The sequence below is a fragment of the Electrona antarctica genome, assembly GCF_951216825.1.
Source record: "Electrona antarctica genome assembly, chromosome: 1".
Classification (NCBI taxonomy): domain Eukaryota; kingdom Metazoa; phylum Chordata; class Actinopteri; order Myctophiformes; family Myctophidae; genus Electrona; species Electrona antarctica.
The window spans coordinates 26,380,261-26,401,034 of record NC_136806.1 but is presented as its reverse complement, the minus strand read 5'-3'; the positions used below and the strand labels follow the sequence as shown (position 1 = coordinate 26,401,034).

At 41.2% G+C, this 20,774-nt stretch overlaps 5 protein-coding genes across 5 annotated transcripts in view; all 5 read left to right on the top strand.

Moving 5' to 3' along the window:
- The window catches only part of LOC306919690 (protocadherin beta-15-like), a gene marked incomplete at both ends in the record, with an annotated part of 333,762 nt that overhangs the window by 79,592 nt on the left and 233,396 nt on the right, over positions 1–20,774 (top strand). The window lies entirely within an intron of this gene.
- Positions 732–6,718, top strand: LOC306926972 (protocadherin alpha-3-like; the record flags this gene model as incomplete). The annotated part of the gene is made up of 3 exons (XM_079506529.1): positions 732–1,580; positions 4,580–6,100; positions 6,710–6,718. 3 exons carry the CDS (start codon positions 732–734, stop codon positions 6,716–6,718), a joined length of 2,379 nt encoding a protein of 792 aa, XP_079362655.1.
- LOC306926963 (protocadherin alpha-5-like) lies at positions 7,683–10,100 on the top strand (the record flags this gene model as incomplete). The annotated part of the gene is made up of 1 exon (XM_079506517.1): positions 7,683–10,100. One exon carries the CDS (start codon positions 7,683–7,685, stop codon positions 10,098–10,100), a length of 2,418 nt encoding a protein of 805 aa, XP_079362643.1.
- Positions 11,345–13,741, top strand: LOC306926959 (protocadherin alpha-5-like; the record flags this gene model as incomplete). Its single annotated transcript, XM_079506507.1, has 1 exon — positions 11,345–13,741. One exon carries the CDS (start codon positions 11,345–11,347, stop codon positions 13,739–13,741), a length of 2,397 nt encoding a protein of 798 aa, XP_079362633.1.
- LOC306926954 (protocadherin alpha-8-like) lies at positions 18,290–20,680 on the top strand (the record flags this gene model as incomplete). Its single annotated transcript, XM_079506488.1, has 1 exon — positions 18,290–20,680. One exon carries the CDS (start codon positions 18,290–18,292, stop codon positions 20,678–20,680), a length of 2,391 nt encoding a protein of 796 aa, XP_079362614.1.

The window sequence follows — 20,774 nt, the reverse complement described above, 5'->3', positions numbered from 1 at the left end:
ACGTTGTTTTTTTATTTTCAGTAATGCTTGTTCTTTCACTTTAATATGGTTGAACCACTGGTTCAGTGATTTAATTGAATAGTATCCCCTCTTCGTAATAAGCCAATAAAATGCTGAACTATTGCTTCGTGTTCAGCGTAGAAGGTGATGCGCTGTCCGTGGTTCTGATATGATTGTGGCCATACAACACTATGGGGGCGATTGAGTTAGTTACCTTTCTTATATGATACTGCATGAATATAAAAGCACAAAGTTATTTGGATCCCCCCCACTAATAATACAAATAAATAACAATAACAATGTTCATTCATGTGGTACAGAAAGGTTCATGGACTATTTGCGTCGATTGCATTGTTTGATTATTTAATCGCTTTGGTATATTTTTTCCCCTTTCAAATGTATTTAATCCTATTAAATTATTTTAGTATAGCGACTAGGGTCATTTTTCTTCAACAATCATGTCACTGTTCACTGTGCAGTTCACTGTGCAGTATAGCGAAATTAACAAGTGGTGTCGCTGGAGACCGCAGAATAAATTCATCTCAGTCCCTCCTTCGTCCATGAAAAAAAGAAAAGCGTCATCAGCCCCCGTGTGCATTGTGAAAAGAGAGACACAAATGAAGTAGTCGTGAACAGCGTTAGACTTGTAAACAGTATTGGACGAGTTTTCCCCATGTTGGGTGGATATAGAGGATCATTTACTGGATATCCATTCCCGTTTTACTTCAAGTATGCCTGTGCCTGAGCAATGGGAATATTTCGGCATTTTATGTTTTTCGTTACTATGTCTTTGTCGATGGTCTACGGCCCAGATATCCTATTCCATCTCCGAGGAAGTGGACAAAGGGACGGTTGTTGGGAATCTCGCCAAAGATTTGAACATGAATAATGAAGAGCTAGGGTCCAGAGATCTACGGATTGTTTCAGTGTACAGTAAGAAATATTTTGAGGCTAATTTGAAAACTGGCACTCTGCTTGTAAACGAGAGAATAGACCGAGAGGAGCTTTGCTCAAATACGCTGAAGTGCTCTTTGAATATAGAAGCTATATTGAACAACCCAATGCAGATCCATCGAATTGAAGTTATTGTTTTAGACATTAATGACAACATGCCTTTGTTTCTCGAGACAATGCATATTCTCAATATATCGGAGGCAGCTTTTCCCGGTGAGCGCTATCCTTTACCAGTGGCTGTTGATGCGGATGCGGGCATTAATACACTGAAGACCTACAAGCTCAGTGCAAATGAACATTTTACCCTCGATGTACAGAGCGGTGGAGAGCAGAGCGTATCTGCTGAGTTAGTGTTGCAGAAAACATTAGACCGAGAGAAACAGCCTGCTATTTATCTAACGCTAACCGCAGTAGATGGAGGTAAACCAGTTAGAACTGGTACATTACTTGTTACTATAAATGTCCTGGATGCAAATGATAATATCCCTCATTTCAGTAAACCTCTATACAAGGCGCGTGTATATGAGAACTCCCCGCTGGGAACCACAGTGATTCATCTAAATGCAACTGACGTAGATGAAGGACTTAACAGTGAGATAGACTATTCTTTTAGTGGACGAGAAAGTGTGGGTGCAGGTCATGTTTTCGCAATTGATACAAAAACAGGAGTTATTACCATTAAAGGAAATGTTGATTACGAATTGAACAGTGCATATGAAATTCGTGTTCAAGCTAAAGATAAAGGCACTCCCTCTCGCAGTTCTCATTGTAAAATCCTAGTCGAGGTTATTGACATAAACGATAATGTTCCAAAGATATCAATAACATCACTAATGAGTCCCGTCAAAGAGGACGCTGAGCTTGAAACAGTTGTTGCTTTATTGACTGTTACTGATAAAGATGGAGGCAAAAATGGTCTTACAAATTGTAAGCTTGTTGGAACAGCTCCATTTAAGCTCAAGTCAAATTATAAAAACTATTATTCGCTACTGGTGAACGGACCTCTCGACAGGGAAACTACACCTAATTACAACGTCACTATCGTGGCTACTGATGAAGGGACTCCACCTCTCTCTAGCACCAGTCACATCACGGTTGAAGTTTCTGATGTCAACGACAACGCTCCTTATTTCTCAGAACCAGTGATTAATATTCACGTGAAAGAGAATGGTCACATCGGATACGTTATATATAAGATAACTGCAGGAGACCCTGACGCAGATGAAAATGCAAAGGTAACATACTCAGTCATTAATAGTTCTCAAAATAACATCCCGTTAGTGACCATGGTAAATGTAAATTCGGAGACAGGAGATTTAGTCAGTCTGCAGGCTTTTAACTATGAAGAGATGACAACATTTCAGTTTAAAGTTCAGGCCACAGACTCTGGTGTCCCTCCTCTCAGCAGCAACGTGACTGTGAACGTTTTTATCCTGGATGAAAATGATAACAATCCTGGGATCCTTGCGCCCTATTCTGAACACGGCTCTGTTAACAGTGAGAGCATTCCTTATTCTGCTGAAGCTGGATACTTTGTGGCCAAGATCAGGGCTGTGGATGCAGACTCTGGTTACAATGCATTGCTTTCTTATCACATCACTGAGCCAAAGGGGAATAACCTCTTTCGAATTGGAACCAGCACTGGAGAAATCAGGACTAAGAGGCGAATGAGTGACAATGATCTGAAAACTCACCCGTTGGTGGTGTTAGTTTCTGATAATGGAGAACCTTCCCTGTCAGCTACTGTGTCTATTGATGTAGTGGTGGTTGAAAATACAGGAGACAGTCAGACTCCATTCAGACACCTGCCTATGAAGGAGGAGAGCTTCTCTGATTTAAACCTATATTTACTGATCGCCATCGCATCAGTTTCAATGATCTTCCTACTGAGCCTCGTCAGTTTAATAGCTGTCAAATGCCACAGGACAGACAGCGATTTCAGTAGGTATGGAGCCCCAATGATCACCACCCATCCTGACGGGAGCTGGTCTTACTCTAAATCTACTCAGCAGTATGATGTGTGTTTCAGCTCAGACACACTGAAGAGTGACGTAATGGTATATCCCGCACCTTTTCCACCTGTAGATGCAGAACTGATTAGTATTAATGGAGGGGACACGTATAACATGACCCAAACATTACCGAACAAAGAAAAGGTAAGATATTAACAATTGATCAAAGTATTGTAGGCTCGGCATGATATGTTGTGCTGTCCGTGGTGCTGAAACGTGTCTGCGCATTTTCACCTGTAAAATCATGTTCAGTTTGTCATTGTGTAATACCAACCCGTGTGTGTGTGTGTGTGTGTGTGTGTGTGTGTGTGTGTGTGTGTGTGTGTGTGTGTGTGTGTGTGTGTGTGTGTGTGTGTGTGTGTGTGTGTGTGTGTGTGTGTGTGTGTGTGTGTGTGTGTGTGTGTGTGACTGTGTGCGCGCGTGCGCGTCCGTGCGTGTGTGCGTTAAACTAATAGCAAATTGAGTAGTAAAACGTCTGGTTGATATGTGTATTTTTATTTATTGATGCAAATGCTATTATTTCAAATCTCCACGTGGGGACAGTGTAGACCGTTAGCCTACTTTCAGACCTCCCGTTTAGAGGCTCGAGGCTCCTCCCAGATTCAAAGAGATACTGGGCGGTTCGAGGCTTTGTTATAGAGAACCAGACCTGATGACAACGGACAGTAGCTGGATCTATTTGTACAAGATTTTTTTTTCTTTATCGTATTTGTCTTATACTGTAATTGGATTGTTTGACGAAATCAGTCACATTTGGAACTATGACTCTACGGAGTAAAAGAAGCTCTATTGTGACATACGTGGTGCTTGTGCTACTGGATTGTTACTGGGGAACGGTGACCGGGCAGCTCTCATATTCCGTCTCTGAGGAGGTTAACCCGGGGACTTCTGTCGGAAATATTGCCAAGGATCTAAACCTCAATATACAGGATTTGGAGTCACGTATGTTTCAGATTGTTGCTGGATCTAAGAAAAAATATTTCGATGTAAATCTAAAGACTGGTGTTCTGTATGTCAATGAGAGAATAGACAGAGAGGAGCTTTGCGCCAAAGCACCGAAATGCACAGTCGGCGTAGAGGCTGTAATAAACAATCCATTGAAGCTTTACCGTCTAGAGATACATATTGTTGATATAAATGATAATGACCCAGTATTCATGGAAAAATCACAAACTATTGACATAGCAGAGAACACTTTGTCTGGAACGAAATTTGCTTTGTCTGAGGTAGTCGATGCAGATGTTGGGAAGAATATGGTGAGCGCTTTCAAATTGACACCAAATGAATATTTTACTTTAGCTACAATAAAAGGAGCAGATGTCATTTCTGCCGAATTGGTTTTACAGAAAATGTTAGATCGTGAAAAACAGTCTATTGTTCATCTCACATTGACAGCATTAGATGGAGGCAATCCACCGAGGTCCGGTACATCACAACTCATTGTTCACGTTTTGGATACAAATGATAATTCTCCCATTTTTAGCTCCCCGTTATATAAAACTCAAATAACGGAAAATAAACCAATAGGGACGACAGTGATGACCTTAAATGCAACTGATTCAGACGAGGGCACAAACGGTGAGATCGTTTATGCTCTTAGAAGTAAGGGACAGGATCATATTTTGCAGATTTTTGACCTGGACCCCAATACTGGATCGATTATTGTTAAGGGTAATATTGATTTTGAAGAATACTCGGCTTTCGAGATCCGCATAGAGGCAAATGACAAGGGCCAGCCCCCGTTATCTGCCCACTGTAAAGTGTTGTTAGAAGTGTTGGATGTCAATGACAATGCCCCCGAGATTGCTGTGACGTCACTACTCACCACAGTCCAAGAAAACGCAGAAGTGGGTACTGCTATTGCACTAGTGTCAGTCCTGGATAAAGATGGAGGAAAGAATGGGGTGATTAAATGTAGTGTCCAGAATAATGTCCCCTTTATACTGGATACAAACTATAAAAACTACTATTCTTTGATGACGAATGGCCCCTTAGACAGAGAGCGTGTTTCTCAGTACAATGTCACTGTTGTTGCTACAGATGAAGGGACCCCGCCTCTCTCAAGCACCACTTTTATCACCATAGACGTTTCTGATGTTAATGATAACGCACCACTTTTCTCAGAAAAAGCTGTAAATATTTATGTTAAAGAAAATGGCCCAGTAGGAGCGATTATTAAAACAGTTTCAGCAGTTGACGCTGACGTCAAACAAAATGCAGAGCTGAGCTATTCGTTTTTAGAAAGTAGTAACCCTTTGTCTACAATGGTAAACGTTAACTCAGGGACAGGTGATATTGTAACTCTGCAATCATTTAATTATGAGGAGCTGAACATTTTCCATTTTACAGTTCAGGCCACAGACTCTGGTGTTCCTCCGCTCAGTAGCAACGTGACTGTGAACGTTTTTATCCTGGATGAAAATGATAACAGTCCCGGGATTCTCTCACCCTATTCTGAACATGGCTCTGTTAACAGTGAGAACATTCCTTATTCTGCTGAAGCTGGATACTTTGTGGCCAAGATCAGAGCTGTGGATGCAGACTCTGGCTATAATGCACTGCTTTCTTATCACATCACTGAGCCAAAGGGAAATAACCTCTTTCGAATTGGAACCAGCAGCGGCGAAATCAGGACTAAGAGACGAATGAGTGACAATGATCTGAAAACTCATCCGTTAGTGGTTTTGGTTTCTGATAACGGAGAACCCTCCCTGTCAGCTACTGTGTCTATTGATGTAGTGGTGGTTGAAAATACAGGAGACAATCAGACACCATACCGACATATTCCAGCAAAGGATGATAACTTTTCTGATTTAAACCTGTATTTACTGATCGCCATTGCGTCTGTGTCTGTGATCTTTCTACTGAGCCTTGTCAGTTTAATAGCTGTGAAATGTCACAGCACAGACGACAATTTCAGTAGGTATGGCGCCCCAATGATCACCACCCATCCTGACGGGAGCTGGTCGTACTCTAAATCTACTCAGCAGTATGACGTGTGTTTCAGTTCAGACACACTGAAGAGTGACGTAGTGGTTTTCCCTGCGCCCTATCCACCTGTAGATGCAGAACTGATCAGTATTAACAGTGAGGATACTTTTAACGGGACTCAAACTTTACCCAACAAAGAGAAGGTAAGATACGCAGCAGCGCATATCCACCATATTAGATGGTATTTTCAATCCGGTTGTATGTATTATTAATAGTATAGTTATACAACTGACTTACAAAATATTTAGTGGGCTACCACATTCACTCTTAAACTGCATAATTGGATTTAGATGTTTTAATTTGTATAATGTATCTACAAGCATATCCCTGTACCATTTCCATTTCTCTCCTTTTCTTTTTTGTCCATGCAGTCTTTAGTTTATGTTACATATTACTGCAATATCTTCAGTTAAATTTACATTGATGCATTTGCTGTATATAACTGCGGGAAAGAGTGACTGTAAATAGGAGCCCATGCATTTATCCTGCCTTGGCATTGACTAACGATCGTCCTTCAGTGAATTGTTTCCCAAGGAGATTCAATTGGGTCGCCAAAATATATATTCCTCGCATAAAAATAAACAAGTACAAATAAATATAATGGGCCACCAATTCATTGGTTTGCCCGGTGGCCAGTCAAGGCCTGCAGGTCTTCTGGATAAGTATTGTAATTGAGTGTATTTTATGTGAAAGAACAGCTACTGATTAGGAACATTATTTGCATCTGTGTTGATCATCAATATCCCCTGCAGCTGTTATAAGCCTTTACTTCTAGACAGCAGTTTCGTGTGCGTGTGTGTGTGTGTGTGTGTGTGTGTGTGTGTGTGTGTGTGTGTGTGTGTGTGTGTGTGTGTGTGTGTGTGTGTGTGTGTGTGTGTGTGTGTGTGTGTGTGTGTGTGTGGGGCAGCGGTGGCCGAACGGATTGCGGAGCGTTCTTGATACCGGAAGGTCACCAGTTCGAATCAGCGGTCCGACACGTTAAAATTACCACCGCTGAAGTGCCCTTGAGCAAGGCATTGAACCACTACCATGAAATGTTCTATGAGCAGGGCCTGGCTGGAAACAAGTTCTTGAGCTTAGCCCAGATACCCTGGGTAAATATAGTAACTTTGCTTTGCTTTGCTTTGTGTGTGTCTGTGTCTGTTTTCACATACGCGCGCACGCACACACGCGCGTGCGCAAACACGACTGACAGGTATTTTTTTCTTATGGGTTGTGTGGTATATTACAGTTATTATATTGTTCTTAAGGTTTTCTTTGGCAATCACATTGTTGTATCGTTTCTAGCGGCGTCTGTTAGCGCTCTCCATGGTGCTGAATTCTACCCAGCCACCTTTCAAATAATGACTCATGTCCAGCAGGTATTTGTCTATTGATTTATTTAATTAAGTATCCTTTGAATTTGTTTTATTTCACGGCTTGGGTTCTATAGGTAGGCCTAAAGATGTTCGTTTTGCGTAATATTTAAAAAAGGTGTAGCTATTACAAAACCTAATTGCAACTACATCGAGTGCCATGCGGTGTCGCTGGAGACCACACAATGAGTGCTCACATCTGAACCTCCTCCCTGATAACAACGTCGTCGGTCATTAGCTTTGATAGCAGACCCCGAGATGCTCATTGCGAGAAGGGTGGCATCATACAGGATATATTTTTTCCATGATGGATCTGTCAACAATTCTTGGAAGTAAATAATTCGTTGCAATCACAGCTTTTATTTGGATGATGATGTTTCAAGAGCAAAATGGATATGTCTGGATCCAAATCACTGCTTTGTTTTGTCTTTTTGACTGGTCTGCGGCTCAAATATCTTATTCCATTTCTGAGGAGGTGAACAAAGGCACGGTCGTGGGAAATCTCGCTAAGGATTTAAATCTCAATGTGCAAGAACTGGAGCCAAGGGATCTCCGAATAGTGTCGGAGTACAGTAAGAAATACTTTGATGTGAATTTGCGGACTGGAAACCTATTTGTTAACGAGAGGATAGACAGGGACGAGCTTTGTCCCAACATGATTAAATGCTCTCTGGAAATACAGGCGGCATTAAGCAATCCAATTCATGTAAATCGCATTGAGGTGAATATTTTGGATATAAACGATAACTCCCCTGCGTTCATTGAGCAGTCTTGTGTGTTAAATATTTCTGAATCGCTATCACCAGGAGAGCGATATCTACTTCCAATTGCAGTCGACACAGACACAGGCAGCAACTCGGTAAAAAGCTACAAGCTGAGTCCCAATGAGCATTTCTCCCTTGACGTGCAGAGCGGTGGAGACCACAGTGTGTCCGCCGATTTAGTGTTGCAGAAATCCTTAGACCGAGAAATACAGCCTATCATTAACCTCATTCTGACCGCTGTAGATGGAGGTAAACCTCCAAGATCAGGGACATTACAGATAATAGTGAATGTAATGGATGTAAATGATAATCCTCCTACTTTCAGTAAACCGCTATATAAAGTGCGGGTCATTGAAAATGCTGCTGCAGGGACAGTGGTAATAAAGCTAAATGCGACAGATTTAGACGAAGGTATGAATAGTAAGATCGTCTATTCATTGATCAAAAGGGGGAACAACGACCCATCAGATATATTTGCTATGAACAAAGAAACTGGAGAAATTACTGTTAAGGGTAGTTTAGATTATGAAAACACACCGGCTTATGAAGTTAGGGTTCAGGCAATGGACCAAGCCCAATTGCCTCGTAGTGCACACGCTAAACTACTAATAGAGGTTATTGATATAAACGACAATGCGCCTAAAATATCAGTGACATCACTCATGACCCCCGTGAAAGAAGACGCTGAGTTGGGAACAATTGTAGCCTTGGTCAGAGTGAGTGATGCAGACGGAGGGAAAAACGGTCTCACCAGTTGTAAACTTATGGGCCAAGTTCCCTTTAAACTAACTTTGAACTACAAAAATGATTATTCATTAGTAGTAGACGGACCGCTGGACAGAGAGAGTGTCTCTGAGTATAATGTCACCATCATAGCTACTGATGAAGGGTCTCCGTCACTCTCAAGCACTAGCGTTATTTCAGTAAACATCGCAGATGTGAATGACAACCCGCCTCGTTTTTCAGAGCCTGTGATTAATGCTTATGTGAAAGAAAACAGTCCTATTGGTACTGTCATTTACACCGTAAATGCATTTGATCATGATTCAGAGGGAAACGCAATTTTGTTTTTCACATTGCAAGAGAGTTACCCAAGAAATGTTCCCATTTCATCAGTTGTAAACATAAACTCTGCCAGTGGAGAAATAGTCAGTCTCCAGTCTTTCAACTATGAAGAAGTGAAAACCTTTACATTTTATGTTATGGCAACTGATTCTGGTGTTCCTCCACTAAGTAGCAACGTGACTGTGAATGTTTTTATCCTTGATGAGAATGACAACAGCCCAGGGATTCTTGTGCCCTATTCTGAACATGGCTCCGTTAACAGTGAGAACATTCCGTATTCTGCTGAAGCTGGATACTTTGTGGCCAAGATCAGAGCTGTAGATGCAGACTCTGGCTATAACGCGTTGCTTTCTTATCACATCACTGAGCCAAAGGGAAACAACCTCTTTCGCATTGGAACCAGCAGTGGCGAAATCAGGACTAAGAGGCGAATGAGTGACAATGACCTGAAAACTCATCCATTGGTGGTGTTGGTTTCTGATAATGGAGAACCCTCCATGTCAGCTACTGTGTCTATTGATGTAGTGGTGGTTGAAAATACAGGAGACATTCAGACACCATACCGACATATTCCAACAAAGGATGACAACTTTTCTGATTTAAACCTGTATTTACTAATCGCCATTGCGTCTGTGTCTGTGATTTTTCTACTGAGCCTCATCAGTTTAATAGCTGTGAAATGTCACAGGACAGACGACAATTTCAGTAGGTATGGCGCCCCAATGATCACCACCCATCCTGACGGGAGCTGGTCTTACTCTAAATCTACTCAGCAGTATGACGTGTGTTTCAGTTCAGACACACTGAAGAGTGACGTAGTGGTTTTCCCTGCGCCCTATCCACCTGTAGATGCAGAACTGATCAGTATTAACAGTGAGGATACTTTTAACCGGACTCAAACTTTACCCTGCAACAAAGAGAAGGTAAGATACGCTGCCACAGGTGGAAATCAGGCCTAATATCTCTCCCTCTCTCTCTCTCTCTCTCTCTCTCTCTCTCTCTCTCTCTCTCTCTCTCTCTCTCTCTCTCTCTCTCTCTCTCTCTCTCTCTCTCTCTCTCTCTCTCTCTCTCTCTCCTCCCCCCCATGGACATTGGGACACTGTTAGTTTGGTATGCTCCTCAAACGGCACCTTCTAAAACGTGATATTGACATTTTAATGACTATCTCAGAGCAGAACATCCCAAGTTAAAAGCAAACTGTGACCGTTGATGTTGGCAAACTGATTGTAAATATATGAAGTCCATGCATTTAACTTGTTTTGTTTTGGCATCAATGTAATGGCCTAAAGCTCGTCCTTTATAGTATCTCAACGTTAATGCAAATCATATAATCGATGTAACATAATTGTATCTAACAAGAATAAGTGGAAAAAAGAACAGATCAATTATTAAGCAGCATCACCAGACATAGTTGCTGTCTTATTTTTCAATTTGCATGTGTACGATATCAATCAGCCAATTCGTCACGTGATACATGATAGGATAATCAATACTATATGTTTTTTTAAATCTATCTTTTTTATTTGTTATTACAATAATACATTTAAATGCATCCAAGTAAAATACGTTACAGGAGTCAAACAAGTGTCTTCGAAACTAATATAATGTTCACATTGACAGAGTTTCAGCTTGCTCTAGTATGACATAACACTGTCCATGGTGCTGAAACCTGTGGTGAAACTAGCTACAGTTTCGTGTGTGTGTGTGTGTGTGTGTGTGTGTGTGTGTGTGTGTGTGTGTGTGTGTGTGTGTGTGTGTGTGTGTGTGTGTGTGTGTGTGTGTGTGTGTGTGTGTGTGTGTGTGATATTTATTCATTAATTTATTATATTTAATATATTAGCGCCCCTCACTTCACACGGGTGTGATTTTTAATTTCGTAGATGTAGTGTATCATCATCATCATCATCATCATCATTATTTGGCATAGTACTATTTAAAAAAAAGTTTAGCTATTTTCCAAATGAATAGTTCTATTGAGATCCTTATGGTGTCGCTGGAGACCACAGAACGAATTCACACATCTCCAAAACTCCACCCTGAAAACATCGTCATAGACATGAACATGATAACACATAGGATACACTCGATGCTCATGATTCTGTGAAAAGGGTTGGACGTATTACAGGATGTATTTCTCTATGGGACCAGTCAACTACTTAAGGAATTAAATGATTGTTTGCAATTACGGCTTTTTGTTCGGATGATGATGGGGGTTCAAGAGCAAAATGGATATGTCTGGATCCAAATCGCTGCTTTGTTTTGTCTTTGTGACTGGTCTGCGGCTCAAATATCCTATTCCGTTTCTGAGGAGGTGAACAAAGGCACAGTAGTGGGGAATCTCGCTAAGGATTTAAATCTCAATGTGCAGGAACTGGAGTCACGGGATCTCCGAATTGTGTCGGGGTACAGTAATAAATACTTTGATGTGAATTTGCGGACAGGAAACCTATTTGTTAACGAGAGGATAGACAGAGATGGGCTTTGTCCGAACGTGATTAAATGCTCTCTGAAAATGCAGGCAGTATTAAGCAATCCAATGAATGTAAATCGCATTGAGGTGAATATTTTAGATACAAACGATAACTCCCCTGCGTTCATTGAGCAGTCCTATGTGTTAAATATTTCTGAATCGCTATCACTGTCACCAGGAGAACGATATCTACTCCCAATAGCAGTTGACACAGACACAGGCAGCAACTCGGTGAAAAGCTACAAGCTGAGTTCCAATGAGCATTTCTCCCTTGACGTGCAGAGCGGTGGAGACCACAGTGTGTCCGCTGAGTTAGTGCTGCAGAAATCTTTAGATCGAGAAAAACAGCCTATCATTAACCTCATTCTGACTGCTGTAGATGGAGGTAAACCTCCAAGATCAGGGACATTACAGATAATAGTGAATGTAATGGATGTAAATGATAATCCTCCTACTTTCAGCAAACCACTTTATAAAGTGCGTGTCCGTGAAAATGCTGCTGCAGGGACAGTGGTAATAAAGCTAAATGCGACAGATTTAGACGAAGGTATGAATAGTAAACTTGTGTATTCCTTTATCAAAAGGGGGAACAACGACCCATCAGATATATTTGCTATGAATAAAGAAACTGGAGAAATTACTGTTAAGGGTAGTTTAGATCATGAAAACACACCTGCTTATGAAGTTAGGGTTCAGGCAATGGACCAGGCCAGTTTGCCTCGTAGTGCACACGCTAAACTTCTAATAGAGATTATAGATATCAACGATAATGCACCCGAAATATCAGTGACGTCACTCATGACCCCCGTGAAAGAAGACGCTGATTTAGGAACAATAGTGGCCTTGGTTGCTGTGAGTGATGCAGACGGAGGGAAAAACGGTCTCACCAGTTGTAAACTTATGGGCCAAGATCCCTTTAAACTAACTTTGAACTACAAAAATGATTATTCATTAGTAGTAGATGGACCGCTGGACAGAGAGAGTGTCTCAGAGTATAATGTCACCATCATAGCTACTGATGAAGGTTCTCCGTCACTCTCAAGCACTAGCGTTATTTCTGTAAACATAGCAGATGTGAATGACAACCCGCCTCGTTTTTCAGAGCCTGTGATTAATGCTTATGTGAAAGAAAACAGTCCTATTGGTACTGTCATTTACACTGTAAATGCATTTGATCCTGATTCAGGTGTGAACGCGGTTTTGTTTTATACATTGCAAGAGAGTTACCAAAGAAATATTCCGATTTCATCAGTTGTAAACATTAACTCTGCGAGTGGAGAAATAGTCAGTATCCAGTCGTTCAACTACGAAGAAGTGAAAACATTCCAATTTTATGTTCTGGCAACTGATTCTGGTGTTCCTCCACTAAGTAGCAACGTGACTGTAAATGTTTGTATCCTGGATGAGAATGACAACAGCCCAGGAATTCTTGTGCCCTATTCTGAACACGGTTCCATTAACAGTGAGAACATTCCATATTCTGCTGAAGCTGGATACTTTGTGGCCAAGGTCAGAGCTGTAGACGCAGACTCTGGCTATAACGCGTTGCTTTCTTATCACATCAGTGAGCCAAAGGGAAATAACCTCTTTCGAATTGGAACCAGCAGCGGAGAAATCAGGACTAAGCGGCGAATGAGTGACAATGACTTGAAAACTCATCCATTGGTGGTGTCTGTTTCTGATAATGGAGAACCATCCCTGTCAGCCACTGTGTCTATTGATGTAGTGGTGGTTGAAAATACAGGAGACATTCAGACACCCTATAGACATTCTCCAACAAAGGATGATAACTTTTCTGATTTAAATCTGTATTTACTGATCGCAATTGCGTCTGTGTCTGTGATCTTTCTACTGAGCCTCATCAGTTTAATAGCTGTGAAATGCCATAGGACAGACGACAATTTCAGTAGATATGGCGCCCCAATGATCACCACCCATCCTGACGGGAGCTGGTCTTACTCTAAATCTACTCAGCAGTATGACGTGTGTTTCAGCTCTGACACACTGAAGAGTGACGTAGTGGTTTTCCCTGCGCCCTATCCACCTGTAGATGCAGAACTGATCAGTATTAACAGTGATGACACATGTAACCGGACACAAACTTTACCCAACAAAGAGAAGGTAAGATGAACGGCCGCACGTGAAAAAAAATATTTTTTCATTTTATTTTTTAGGATTAATAGGCTTCATCAATGTGCTTTCGGTATGGAATTGTGGATGACATGCGGACAATGATAGTTGGGTGACTGAGAATATAAAGCATATGCATTAATTTTGTTGACATTAATCCAATGGCCCAAATGGACGGTAAAGGACAAGCCTTTGCAGTCTCACTTAATGTAGATTGTATCGTGTGTGTGTGTGTGTGTGTGTGTGTGTGTGTGTGTGTGTGTGTGTGTGTGTGTGTGTGTGTGTGTGTGTGTGTGTGTGTGTGTGTGTGTGTGTGTGTGTGTGTGTGTGTGCGCGAGAGAGAAATTCGTTTTATATGAATTATTTAATTATTTATTTTGTTATTGTATTATTATAATTGGTTTTATCCATTGTATTTTTTTTCACGGGTTAGATTATATTGTAGATACAGTGTGTTTTCGTTTGGATACTATCAAAAAGGTTTAGCTTTTTTTCAAATGAATGTCAATTGAGAACCTTGTGGCGTCGCTCGAGACCACAAAACGAGTGCAATCTAAAACTCCTCCCTGAAAACGTCGTCATAGGCATGAGCTTGATAACAGACACACTTCGATGCTGATGCTTCTGTGAAAAGGGTTGGACGTGAGATGTATTTCTCTATGGGACGACCAGTCAACTACTTCAGGAATTAAATTAATATTTGCGATTGTGGCTTTTTTTCGGATGATGATGGGTTTTCGAGAACAAAATGGATATGTCTGGATTCAAATCGCTGCTTTGTTCTGTCTTTGTGACTGGTGTGCGGCTCAAATATCCTATTCCATTTCTGAGGAGGTGAACAAAGGCACAGTAGTGGGAAATATCGCTAAGGATTTAAATCTCAATGTGCAGGAACTGGAGTCACGGGATCTCCGAATTGTGTCGGCGTACAGTAAGAAATACTTTGATGTGAATTTGCGGACAGGAAACCTCTTTGTTAACGAGAGAGTGGACAGAGACGAGCTTTGCCCGAACATAATTAAATGCTCTCTGAAAATACAGGCGGCATTAAGCAATCCAATGAATGTAAATCGCATTGAGGTTAATATTTTGGACATAAATGATAACTCCCCTGCGTTCATTGATCAGGCTTATGTGTTAAATATTTCTGAATCGCTATCACCAGGAGAGCGATATTTACTTCCAATAGCAGTCGACACAGACACAGGCAGCAACTCGGTAAAGAGCTACAAGCTGAGTCCAAATGAATATTTCTCCATTGACGTGCAGAGCGGTGGAGACCACGGTGTGTCTGCCGATTTAGTGTTGCAGAAATCTTTAGACCGAGAAAAACAGCCTATCATTAACCTCATTCTGACTGCTGTAGATGGAGGTAAACCTCCAAGATCAGGGACATTAAAGATAATAGTGAATGTAATGGATGTTAATGATAATCCTCCTACATTCAGCAAACCACTATATAAAGTGCGTGTCAGTGAAAATGCTGCTGCAGGGACAGTGGTAATAAAGCTAAATGCGACAGATTTAGACGAAGGTATGAACAGTAAGATCGTCTATTCATTGATCAAACGTGGGAACAACGATCCATCAGATATATTTTCTATGAACTCAGCAACTGGAGAAATTACTGTTAAGGGTAGTTTAGATTATGAAAACACACCTGCTTATGATGTTAGGGTTCAGGCAATGGACCAAGCCAGTTTGCCTCGTAGTTCACATGCTAAACTTCTAATAGAGATTATAGATATCAACGATAATGCGCCTGAAATATCAGTGACGTCACTCATGACCCCCGTGAAAGAAGATGCTGAGCTGGGAACAATAGTGGCTTTGGTCACAGTGAGCGATGCAGACGGAGGTAACAACGGTCTCACCAGTTGTAAACTTATGGGACAAGTTCACTTTAAACTAACATTAAACTACAAAAATGATTATTCATTGGTAGTAGACGGACCGCTGGACAGAGAGAGTGTCTCTGAGTATAATGTCACCATCATAGCTACGGATGAAGGGTCTCCGTCGCTCTCCACCACAAGCTGTATTACTGTAAACATAGCAGATGTGAACGACAATCCGCCTCGATTTTCAGATCCTGTGATTAATGCTTATGTGAAAGAAAACAGTCCTATTGGTACTGTCATTTGCACAGTAAATGCATTTGATCCTGATTCAGAGGGAAACGCAATTTTGTTCTACACATTGCAAGAGAGTTACCCAAGAAATGTCCCGATTTCATCTGTTGTAAACATTAACTCTGCGAGTGGAGACATAGTCAGTCTCCAGTCTTTCAACTACGAAGAAGTGAAAACATTTCAATTTTATGTTCTGGCAACTGATTCTGGTGTTCCGCCACTAAGTAGCAACGTGACTGTGAATGTTTTTATCCTGGATGAGAATGACAACAGCCCAGGGATTCTTGTGCCCTATTCTGAACACGGCTCTGTTAACAGTGAGAACATTCCTTATTCTGCTGAAGCTGGATACTTTGTGGCCAAGATCAGAGCTGTAGATGCAGACTCTGGCTATAACGCGTTGCTTTCTTATCACATCACTGAGCCAAAGGGAAACAACCTCTTTCGCATTGGAACCAGCAGCGGCGAAATCAGGACTAAGAGGCGAATGAGTGACAATGACCTGAAAACTCATCCATTGGTGGTGTTTGTTTCTGATAATGGAGAACCCTCCCTGTCAGCTACTGTGTCTATTGATGTAGTGGTGGTTGAAAATACAGGTGACATTCAGACACCATACCGACATATTCCAACAAAGGATGACAACTTTTCTGATTTAAACCTGTATTTACTAATCTCCATTGCGTCTGTGTCTGTGATTTTTCTACTGAGCCTCATCAGTTTAATAGCTGTGAAATGTCACAGGACAGACGACAATTTCAGTAGGTATGGCGCCCCAATGATCACTACCCATCCTGACGGGAGCTGGTCTTACTCTAAATCTACTCAGCAGTATGACGTGTGTTTCAGTTCAGACACACTGAAGAGTGACGTAGTGGTTTTCCCTGCGCCCTATCCACCTGTAGATGCAGAACTGATCAGTATTAACAGTGAGGATACTTTTAACCGGACTCAAACTTTACCCTGCAACAAAGAGAAGGTAAGAGACGTGGCTGAACGTGAAAACTAGGCGTAATAACTTATTTTGTGTTCATGCAGTGATGTGATTTAATTCATTTTACATGAACCCCTAAGTTAAAGGAGCAATGAGACATTTGATTTGGGCAAAATGTGACTGCAAATTAGAACCCATGCGTTTATCTGGTTTTGGTATGTCATTTTAGTATCACACAACTTTAAATCAAATTATTGAACTGATTTAAAATGATTTCATCTTCAAAGAAATGTGAAAATAAGCAGATTAAACAGAATCACCTGCATACATTGTTAACGTTCATAGTTTAACATATATCAGCCAATTTGGCATGTGAATCAATACTACGGCTTTTGTTCAATCAATCTTTTTTGTCTCTGTGCCTAGACATTTCATAGAACATAATGTGTTTGTCGTGTACACTATCAGTGACACACATGATTTTCGATAATAACAAATGGAATAATTTACATGTAATAGGTTAAAGGAAGTCAAACAAGCAGGCTGCTTATTTGTCGGTTTTATTGCGTCTTCTTTATACACTGTTTCAGTTTTAGCCTGTTTAAGGCAGCTCTGTTCATGGTGCTGAACCGTTTCAGCCTGCTAGTAGAGTGGAATAGCTCTGTCCATGGTGCTGAACTTTGTGGTGAAACTCGCTGCATTTCTCCTGTTATTCGCTGCAGTGACACACACACACACACACACACACACACACACACACACACACACACACACACACACACACACACACACACACACACACACACACACACACACACACACACACACACACACACACTGACACACACACACACACACACACACACACACTGACACACACACACACACACACACACACACGTTGTTGTTGTTTTGATCGTGTTGTCCTAAGCTAAACAAGGAATCCTTATTTATTTGCCCAGTCAACAGTGTAGTGTATTCATTGTTGTCAACTTCACTTCGCGCGGCTAACCTTCATACGGTTGTGTTTTGTTCTCGCAGTATAGTTTGAGTTTTAGTATTCACTTTATAACTACAGGAGAGTAGACTCAACGCTCTGTGGACATATAGGCGTTATATAGGCCTACATGCCTATGCCATGCTATATTGATTAATTTATTTGAAGTACCTTTCGTTTTCTTCTTTGTAGGCCATGTTTGAATCTATCCTCATATATGAGTAGCCTAAATTGTATTATTGTTCTGTAAACTAACACGTGGTGTCGCTAGAGACCGTAGACTGTAAATATTTGCAATTCTGTAAAAACTCCACCCTGCATGGTACGTCATCAGCCAAATTCACTGATGGGAGAAACATTCGCTGCTTTTGCACACTAAAGGATCGTATGTCGGGAAAGGCTCATTCATGACGGATGTATCAACATTTATTGGAACAACGAGGCTTACATGATTGTTTGGATTTAATTACTTTATTCGAACAGTAATGGGTGTTCAAGGACCACGGACATATAGCCCTACTTGGATTCAGCTCATTCTATTGCTTTGTCTCTGTGACTGGTCTGCGGCTCAGCTATCTTACTCTATTTCCGAGGAGGTGAACAAAGGCACGGTGGTGGGAAATCTAGCTAAGGATTTGAACCTCAATGTGCAAGAATTGGAATCAAGAGATCTCCGAATTGTGTCGGAATACAGTCAGAAATATTTTGATGTGAATTTACGCACGGGAAACCTCTTTGTTTATGAACGGATAGACAGAGAACAGCTTTGCCCAGTCTCTGTTAAATGCACCCTGAAAATCCAGGCGTTACTAAGTAATCCAATAAATTTACACCGCATCGAGGTCAATGTTTTAGATATAAATGATAACGCGCCTGCTTTCATTGAGCTGTCTTATAATTTAAACATTTCGGAGTCATCCTTACCAGGTTTGCGACATCTTCTCCCAATAGCAGTTGATGCAGACATAGGCATTAACTCGGTAAAGAGTTATAAGCTCAGCCAAAATGAATATTTCTCCCTGGATGTACAGAGTGGTGGAGAGAGCAGTGTTTCTGCTGAGTTAGTGATACAGAAAGCATTAGATCGGGAGAGACAGTCTGTTATTAAACTCACTTTAACCGCTGTAGACGGAGGGAAGCCTCCCAGATCAGGGACATTGCAATTAGTGATAAATGTAATCGATGTCAATGATAACATACCTACCTTTAGCCAATCATTGTACAAAGCTCGTGTGAATGAAAATGCTCCATTTGGGACGAAAGTGATCCACCTAAATGCCTCAGATTTAGACGACGGGCTAAATGGGAAACTCACATATTCATTCATTAAACGAGGTAATATAGATCCTTTAGATATATTTGATATTAACTCGGACACAGGAGAAATTGTAGTTAAAGGTGTGTTGGACCATGAAACAATGCCTGCATATGAGATTCGTGCCCAGGTTAAAGATCAAGGCTTGATTCCCCACATTGCCCACAGTAAGTTATTGATCGAAGTAATTGACGTAAATGATAATTCTCCAGAGATATCTGTGACTTCCCTCAGGAATCCAGTGAAAGAAAACGCCGACATAGGAACCGTCATTGCTCTGGTCACTGTAAACGATAAAGATAGTGGGAAGAATGGCGTCAATACTTGTAAAATTAGCGGCATAACACCGTTTAAACTTGAATCCAACTATAAAAATGATTATTCCCTAGTAGTAGACGGACCGCTCGACAGGGAAAGGGCTTCACAGTATAATGTCACCATCACAGCTGCTGACGAGGGGACACCGCCTCTCTCCAGCACCTGTATCATTACTGTCCACATTTCTGACGTTAATGACAATCCGCCACTGTTTTTAGATGCAGTGGTTAACGTTTACGTGAAAGAGAATAGTGACACAGGTGCAGTTATATACACAATTAGCGCAGTGGATCCAGACACAAATGAAAACGCAAAATTGACATATTCTTTGTTAAATAGCTCTCCTCGAAATGTCCCAATATCATCTGTTGTAAACATTAACTCGGAAACCGGAGATATAGTCAGTCTCCAGTCATTCAACTATGAGGATTTGAACACTTTTCAGTTTTTAGTTCAGGCTACAGACTCTGGTGTCCCCCCTCTTAGTAGCAATGCAACTGTTTGCGTTTTTGTCTTGGATGAGAATGACAACAGTCCTGGAATTCTAGCTCCCTATTCTGAACACGGTTCCATTAACAGTGAGAACATTCCATATTCTGCTGAAGCTGGATACTTTGTGGCCAAGGTCAGAGCTGTAGATGCAGACTCTGGCTATAACGCTTTGCTTTCTTATCACATCACTGAGCCAAAGGGAAATAACCTCTTTCGAATTGGAACCAGCAGCGGAGAAATCAGGACTAAGAGGCGAATGAGTGACAATGACCTGAAAACTCACCCATTGGTGGTGTCGGTTTCTGATAATGGAGAACCATCCCTGTCAGCCACTGTGTCTATTGATGTAGTGGTGGTTGAAAATACAGGAGACATTCAGACACCCTATAGACATACTCCAACAAAGGATGATAACTTTTCTGATTTAAATCTGTATTTACTGATCGCCATTGCGTCGGTGTCTGTGATATTTCTACTGAGCCTCATCAGTTTAATAGCTGTGAAATGTCACAGGACAGACGACAATTTCAGTAGATATGGCGCCCCAATGATCACCACCCATCCTGACGGGAGCTGGTCTTATTCTAAATCTACTCAGCAGTATGACGTGTGTTTCAGCTCTGACACACTGAAGAGTGACGTAGTGGTTTTCCCTGCGCCCTATCCACCTGTAGATGCAGAACTGATCAGTATTAACAGTGAGGACACTTTTAACCGGACACAAACTTTACCCATGGAGAAGGTAAGATGAACGGCCGCACGTGGAAAGAAAATAGGCCTTATAATAATGTATTCTTTTTTCATTGTATTTTTTAAGCTTCATAGGCTTCATCAATGTATGTATA